Source organism: Myotis davidii, unplaced genomic scaffold (genome assembly GCF_000327345.1).
Source record: "Myotis davidii unplaced genomic scaffold, ASM32734v1 scaffold185, whole genome shotgun sequence".
NCBI classification, from domain to species: Eukaryota; Metazoa; Chordata; class Mammalia; order Chiroptera; family Vespertilionidae; genus Myotis; species Myotis davidii.
In genome coordinates, this window is record NW_006297811.1 from 5035994 (window position 1) to 5044359 (window position 8366).

The following is an 8366-nucleotide window of genomic DNA, read 5'->3' on the forward strand; positions in this document are numbered from 1 at the left end:
GGTGCCCCAACCCCCCAATCGGCCCTACCCTGAGCGTGACTGGGGGTGGCATCACAACCTCCCGATCCGCCCTGCTCTGTTCATGACAGGGGGCGGCGCCCCAACTCCCCAATCTGCCCTGCTCTGAGCCTGACCAGGGGCTGCACCTAGGGATTGGGCTTGCCCTCTGCCACCCGGGAGTGGGCCTAAGCCAGCAGGTCGTTATCTCCTGAGGGGTCCCAGACCTGAGAAAGGCACAGGCCGGGCTGAGGGACACCCTCCCCCCCACCCCCCAGCCCCGAGTGCACAAATTTTTGTGCACCGGGCCTCTAGCTAAATATAAAGATGTTGAAAAGGGAGAGGATTACAAATGTGAGACAAAAATTTTTTTCTGAAATTGACTATCTGGTTGCCTTGTTAAACTTCCAGTCCTTATTACATAGCAGGGACGTCAATAGAGTCGTTAATGATTGGGGAGAAACAGCCTGAGGTTGGTGTAGGAAGAGTTTATGGTCAGAAATTATAAATGAGTAACCAGCCATCCAGGGTGGCATTCAGCATCACCGAAACCATTCCTGCGGCTATAGCTAAATTAACTTAATCTTGAGTAAGGTGTTAGCAGTACTTGAGGTACAGAATGCTGGTCCTTAGGTCAAGTTACAAATCATACTCCTTGCAATTGGTTTTTATTCTGATTGACTGCAGATGACTACATAAGTGGACTGAGCTGGGGGCCAGGAGCTCTTGAGATAGGGAGGAAGGAGATACTGGGAAGTGATGTGTATGGTTAATACCCTCTTCACTATCTCTTCCTCCACTGACACACTGGTGAGCGGGAATAGTGGGATTTTCTGGGGAATGGTATCCTCTGCAGGAAGGAGAAAGCCAGGACTCCAGGAAGAAGAGGGTGATTTCCCTGGTAACTGGGCTGAGGTAAATGCGCTGCTTGCACACATGGGAAAAAGGAGCTGTTATAGTCTGTCATGTGGCCAAAATACTTTAAGGCTAGGACTGGACTAAGCCCCAGGAATCTTTCTGAAGGCATGTGAGTTCACTGAATTAGTGACTTATTACTCTGTCTTTGGGTAGTGTATACCAAAGCTTCTTCCAATTTGTTACCCTCTAGACCAGGGGTCCTCAAACTTTTTAAACAGGGGGCCAGTTCACTGTCCCTCAGACCGTTGGAGGGCCGGATTATAGTTTAAAAAAAAACTATGAACAAGTTCCTATGCACACTGCACATATCTTACTTTGAAGTAAAAAAACAAAACGGGAACAGATATTTGTATTTGCATGTAGCCCGCGGGCCATAGTTTGAGGACCCCTGCTCTAGGCCACCAAAGACCTATGTTGCTATCATGGTTGAGACCAGCTGATGGGCTCATTATACATTCAAAGTGAATTTTTTAAAAATGATTTTAGAGAGAGGCAGGGACAGGGAGAGAAACATCAATGTGAGAGAGAAACATTTATTTGTTGCCTCCTGTATACACTGCAATTGAAGGACAAACCCACAACCTTTTGGTGCATGGGACAATGTTCCAACTAATGGAGCCACATTGGCTCAAACTGAATTTTTTAATGCTTTATTTTTTAAGTTCAGATTTAATTATGTATATCATCTAGCTCAGAAGAATCCCAAGTTACACTTTTTAAATTTGCTTGTCTTTCAATACCGTGAAGCTATCATTTAGCCTTTTCTGCCTTCTAAAGTAAAAAGTAATTCTAACATAAAAAACTTTCAAGGTACCATTTCTATGAGAAATACCAATTAAAACACTTTCTGTGATCCAAAAAGAATTTTGTAAACTCTTAATTCCAGGCACAAGGCCTGTTTAATATTTGCAAGAGTTAAGTGTTTGCTCTGGCAGGAATGTGGATATCTTGGTTTTCTAAACAATTTAAGAAAGTATATCTTTAATACTTTAAGAAATTGTACTCTAAAGGTTCATAGCAGAAATGTAATTTATGTGCAATTGTTCTTAAAGGTTTAAATCAGAACAAATATAGTTTCTTGTGCTCGAAAGAGTTCTGGAAGTTTTAAAAAATAATGGCATAGGTACAATTCTTTGTAAACCTGCATTGAATTTGATATTTGGGTTTGTTTTTGGTTGTTATTGATTTTGCCCGTTAAGCAAATTGCTCAGTCTTTCCCCAGATTCACAAAAATGTTACATTGAAATTAAACCTGTGCTTATCTAAATGCTGATAGCTGACTTGGGCTGTTTCAGAGAATACCTTCTGCTTCCCGAGACACAGCCTCTGTACGAGGTGGTGTACTTCACCGCTGCTCACACCCTTCATGAGCACCTCAATGCTGCTCCGCGCATGGCCCTCCACACTGCACTCAACAACCCCTATTATTATCTCAAGGTAAGGAGCAGATTCACTCTGACAGTTTGGGTCAGACCCCAGGAATTATTCATCACAAAAACATAAATTTACAGTTCCTAGTGACCAGGCAGTTAGATGGCAGCTCAGAGTTGTCACCTCTGTCAGATACCTTTAAAAATCCTTTAGACTTCAGAGGGTGTTTTCTAAGCCAGTGAAAATAATCAAGTCAACTAATGCTGCCAACATTGGATCATTGTAAATGTCTTCCCCTTCCTGTGATAAAATCAGAAGATAGATACTAAAACATGAGTAAAATGCTACTACTCTTGTGAAATAAATGTTTCCTACAATAACAGCAAAATAATGGCTCAAAGTATATGGCCTACTAAAATTACTTAGAAATGCTCTGGGATTTCATCCTGAATTTTAAACCAAGGAAAGATCTGTTCTGAGAGCGCATCTCCAAATGGCCGGAATCTGCCAGGGATAGACTCCTAAAACCAGACACATTTGATAGTTCTACGAAGTTGTTTATACTGAGAGTACAAGACAGATCAGGATCTTAAAAATCAACTTTCTTTAGCGAGGTAAAGTGGCCACTTTAAACATTTTAGTAAGCTATATTGCAGTAAGTTATATACATATATTAAAAAGTTTGTTGACAGTTTTTTAATAAGTTAATATTATTAGTCACTAAGTTGTCAACTCCATTTACCATGTAGAAATCTTAACACACAGGACACCTAAGAAGTGTCTCCATGAAACCTATGAAGTATCCTAATGTACTAGTTTCCTGTTCCAAAATGGCACACAGGCATGCTAAGCATTACAAGAGAAATCTTGAGTGGGAAGATATAAATCAGTGGTCTTTAGTGATGGTGGGTAGTGGGGGAGCTTGAGTAATTTCATATTCACAGCACAAAATATCAAGTCATTTTTATTATATAAAGCACACATTAAGTCTCTTACAAAATAATTCTGGCTAGTGGTAGGTCACAGAAAAGAACTGGTGTGATTTTAGCAGTCTTTGGGAGTATCCTTCCTATATAATGAAAGCATACTATGCAACTCAACCAAACAGCGGAAAGACCTGTTACTGACATACACTGAACACCAGGGGGCAGACGCTCAATGCAGGAGCTGCCTCCTGGTGGTCAGTGTGCTCCCACGGGGAGCACTGCTCAGCCAGAAGCCAGGCTGAGGGATCCCTCCCGCCCCCGCCCCCCTTCTCCCCCCCAGTGCATGAATCTCATGCACCCGGCCTCTAGTGTAATCCCATGTGTAAGTGAATGTGTGAGAAAGATTTTGTTTCTAAGTAAGAACCATGGATTTCAAATAAATCGAAAAACACTCATGATTTTTGTAAGGGTTAGGATTTGCAGTGTTGATAAGCCTTTGGGATTATAGACTTGATAGTAGTGTGTTGGTATTAATACGCTATAGTAATTGCTAGAATCCAAGTAATTTCAAATGTTGGAAGTAGCATTGTGTTGAAAATCCACAAAGAATTTCATAAACTTTTTATGGAAACCAGAAATGCATTAGGGTCTCAGAAATTAGTAATGTATTACTAAAATGAAAAAAAAAAGAAAAAAAGAATGAAAAATATGCTTGTCTTCTGATCCTGGGAGTATTCTTTAGTGACCAGGATTATGACCAAGACTTAATCCTAAACAAGCAGTTAACTGTTGGAGAGTAAATGCAACTCACTAAATAAAGGAAATTATATTCCACTTACTGATTTTCTAAATTTAGGTCAGGAGTTTTGTTGTCTGATTTTGTACCTAATCATTTCTGAAAGGTAATCATCTTAGTTTACTGTTATTTTTAGAATGAAGCACTGAGAAGTGAAGAAGGCTGCATTCCAAATGTCGCCCCAGACATCTGCATAGCATATAAACTGCACCTCGAGTGCAGCAGGCTAATCAACCTTGTGGACTGGTCAGAGGTAAGTGGAGGAAGAAGAGCAAACTGTATATTTGTACATTATCCATGACACTTTTCCTGGGATGTTTTTCTTAATGTCTTTTTTGGAAAGCATAAATCACCTCATGCTTCAGAAATTTCTCCAAAATAGCAGCTTACTGTTCAACAGTCCCACCCCAATCCCCTGCACTCTGACCCAAGCCAATGGTGCATTCATGGGATCAAATCCAAGGTAACAGTAAGCAGAAGCTGAGCAGTTTAGATCAATTTTGTTATTCCACAAAGTAAAAGTATGTTAACTACCATTTCTCTTACAGCATAAACAAAAAAAAACACCCATTAAAATAATTACACTAGCAATGAGGAAGCACAAGGAATAGTTGGCAAGGCCATGGACAACTGTTGTTCTTATTTTAAGTAACGATTCTTTCCCTCCTCAGAGTATTACAGAGTTAACTGTTGAAGGCCCTATTTTACAGATCTGTTGTCACCACTTAAAAATAATTGGCTGCTTCCAAGAAAAACGCATTTTGCTGGGGTAATGGAGGTTGGGAGTAGAGGATTCAGTGCACCCTTTGCTTTTCAACTTTGACTAGTAATTTTTCTCTGCACATTTCTTCTCTGAAATAACATTATTCAGGAACCACTCTATTATCTTTTAATGTGTATTTGATTTAAAGTGAATATCAGTATAGTTTTGAGAATCTGAAACTTGGGAGTAATTGTTAAAAACCTGGCTTCATATAGAGCCATCAAGGGCAATTAAAGATGTTTGGCAACAGTAGAGATTTTTATTTTCTTCTGTCTTCTCTCTCAAAAGGCTTTTGCAACAGTTGTGACAGCTGCTGAAAAAACAGATGCCAATTCTATAACCTCAGAAGAAAGGAATGACATTATTCAGTATCCTTTTAAAACCACTCTGCAATGTCCAAGTATATGTGTAGAATGTTTATAATTTTCTAAGATCTACATTTGAGATTTATAAAGACGTGATGCAGCCAACCTTACTGATATTAACCATTCCATCCCAGAATGTTTCTAAATATTTAATCCAAACCATCTAAAATGAGGTCAAATATAAAATACTTGGTTTGAAACTTATAGCAACATCATATTCCAAAATTCACCAAAAATATCCAAAACTGTCATTATTGAATTCTCTATTTTTATAAGTTTATTAATGTACTTTCAGTTTTCATACTATGGAAAAAAATTAGGTAAATATTAAGCACTTTCTGGTCATACCTTATTGACTGGATTCTAATTACATTTAATTGTTTCCCTTAAGGGTTGTTTAATTTAGGAGTATATTTTGAACTATATTTCCGTTTACTAATGTTTTAACATTGATATTTTAACCTCTTGTCAAAATACAACAAGGCCAATTTCCTTAACTTTATCTTCCAGTGCTCGGTTCATTAGAGCTGTTTCTGAACTGGAACTTCTAGGATTTGTAAAGCCTACCAAACAGAAGACTGACCACGTGGCAAGGCTAACATGGGGAGGCTGCTAGAAAGCAAATGAATGAAGCCACAAGGATCACATTTAGTTTAAAAGAAGAGAGAGACCAGTCATACATACTTACCACTAGAGGACAAATGTATAATCCCCACATGATGTTTAACCAGAAAGTAGACTGTCAATCCCAAACAGGACTATATCAAAACACTTTCGGCATACTTTGGAATCCAGTAACAAGCTTACATTGTAACTGAAACCTTTCTCACATTGTCACTAATTTTCATATTAATAAAATGTTCTTGAACATAGTCTGTAAATGTAATAACTTTATTCAGGAGTATAAAGTATTTGCGGTTGATTTAATAGTACTCATTCCTACTCCAAGACATTTTGGAGACATGGGAAAATCTGAGTATGGACTGGATGTTAAATTAATTAAGGGAGTATTATTTTAAGTGAGATAATAGTTTCTAGTTATATAGGACTACCTTATTCTTAGAAGCTGCACTATGTATGTTCTTTGAAATAAATATAAACATATAAACAAATATGGTACAGTAACTGTTCACTTTAAATGTATTTATTGACTGTTTTCAGCTTGAATGTTCTCTGAATAAAAAAGTGGGAACGAAGAAAATTCTTGAGTTTTGCTCTAAAGGTTATTATAAAGCAGAAAAAACGGTAATAGAGCTAGAGGGGGATTACAGGATTAAAAGATTTCTAATGGCATGTTTATTATGCTTATGGGAAAAAACACAGATGCAGGAGAGAGGACTGCTAGACTGGTCTTTTAATGAGAGGATTTTGGATCTAGTTTTTACCTAGAACGTAGGAACAATTTTTGGAGCCATGTCTGAGTATACAGGGACAGGTTATTAGGTGCTTTAGCTGAATATTCACTTATTAAAACCAATTACTGTATAATTTTGAAGGGAGTAGATAACCCAAATAAGATAATCACTCCCACCTAGGGAACATATTAAACAGATTCTAACAGTCCTTCCCTCCCTCATCTCCTAAAGCAGTCTCTGGGTTTAGAACATGGGATCTTTCCTAGTTTTCCAGTTAATATTGTGATGCCAAAAAAAAAAAAAAGTTGTCACTCCAATAAATTTAAAAATCCAGTTTTATATTTAATACTATGTGAAAACTTACATACTAAAAAAGAACGTTCATTCATATTCTGATAAAATATATTCATAGTCACTCCAGATTTTAACTTCCTACTTGAATTCTCCTAAAAATGCTATCCCACTATATCATTGGTTCTCAGCTGGGGACTGTCTCCTCCCCCTACCCTCGGCATTTGGCAGTATCTGGAGGTACATTTTGATTGTCTCAACAGGGGATTTGGGGGAGAATGCTACTGTTATCTAGTGGGAGAGGCCAGAGATGCTGCTAAATGTCCTATACTACACAGGATAACCCCGCAAAGAATCATCTGGCTCAAATTGATGTGTTGCAGTTGAGAATCTGTATTAGTCCATTAAAACCAGATAGAATCCCCCCTCCCCCCACTTATTGATGGCACCTTGTGTCATACCAGTGTTTCTCAAACATTTAATGGGCATATCAATTACCTGGAGATCTTGTGAAAGTTCTGTACCTCATTTTGGCCTTATTTTAAACAAAGAATTGGTAAAAGATAATCACTAAAGTTTTTATAAAGGATAAATAAGCATTTTGCTTTCTCTGACAGATTAGGTCATATATAAATCCTATCTATACTAGTAAGAGTAATGTGCAGATTAACTGTCACTCTGCGACAGATGGTGGCACCCATAGCCACAAAGATGGCGGCACTGGCTAGAGCCCCATAGCAGGCTGGAGCAGGCGGGACACTTGGCTTCCTGTAAACCCAGGCCGGCCGGCCGCCCAGAGCCGGCTCCAGCCTGGAGCAAAGGCCCGGGTCCCAGGTGCAGGAGGGAAGCCGGTGCGGCAGCCAGGAAAGGAAGGCCTATTCTTGCACACATCTTCGTGCATCAGGCCTCTAGTCCTATATAATAAAACCCTAATATGTAAATCAAACAAATGGAGGTCACTATGACATGCACTGACCACCAGGGGGCAGATGCTCAATGTAGGAGCTGTCTCCTGGTGGTTGGTGCACTCCCACAGGGGGAGTGCTGCTCAGCCAGAAGTAGGGCTCAGGACTGACAAGCGCAGTGGCGGTTCTGGGGAGCCTCTGCCATGCGGGCGGTAAGGAGCAAGAGGTCCCGGACTGCAAAAGGCACAGGCTGGGCTGAGGGACGCCCCCCCAAGTGCACGAAATTTCATGCACCAGGTCTCTAGTGTATATATAAAATATCTCCTAGGCTATTTATGACTAGGATATGCTAATAGCATTCACTGAAGCATTTCCATTCATTTCATTATAGGAGAACTTTGTTGAAAGTGACTTAAATGTGCTTTTGAAGTAAAACTTCCAAAGCTATTAAAACTGATCAATCATGTAACCTTCTATCATGCAGTCAGTTATAAGCAATTTGGAATCAGACTCAGCTTTTGAATATAGCACTCAAATCTTAGATTTGGTCAATGAAAATACTGATATTTAAGTCTTATCTTTTAAGTCAGATTAAATTGATGGTTCCTGGAAAATGCTTACATTTAAAACATTGCCTTTATTCAAATACTACCCATCTGTACATTAAAAAACAAGCAGA

The 8366-nt window shown here is 39.1% G+C and overlaps 1 protein-coding gene across 5 annotated transcripts in view; it reads left to right on the forward strand.

The window, feature by feature from the left end:
* ORC3 (origin recognition complex subunit 3) overlaps positions 1-6780 on the forward strand; it is a 70688-nt gene extending 63908 nt beyond the window's left edge. For all 5 annotated transcript variants that reach the window (XM_015570322.1, XM_006773489.2, XM_006773490.2 and 2 more), the window contains 4 exons: positions 2211-2352; positions 4145-4261; positions 5060-5139; positions 5647-6780. In XM_015570322.1, the coding sequence (XP_015425808.1) occupies positions 2211-2352; positions 4145-4261; positions 5060-5139; positions 5647-5752 (445 nt within the window). In that variant the 3' untranslated portion in view covers positions 5753-6780. The remainder of the gene's footprint in view (positions 1-2210; positions 2353-4144; positions 4262-5059; positions 5140-5646) is intronic.
* The last annotated feature ends 1586 nt before the right edge of the window (positions 6781-8366 follow it).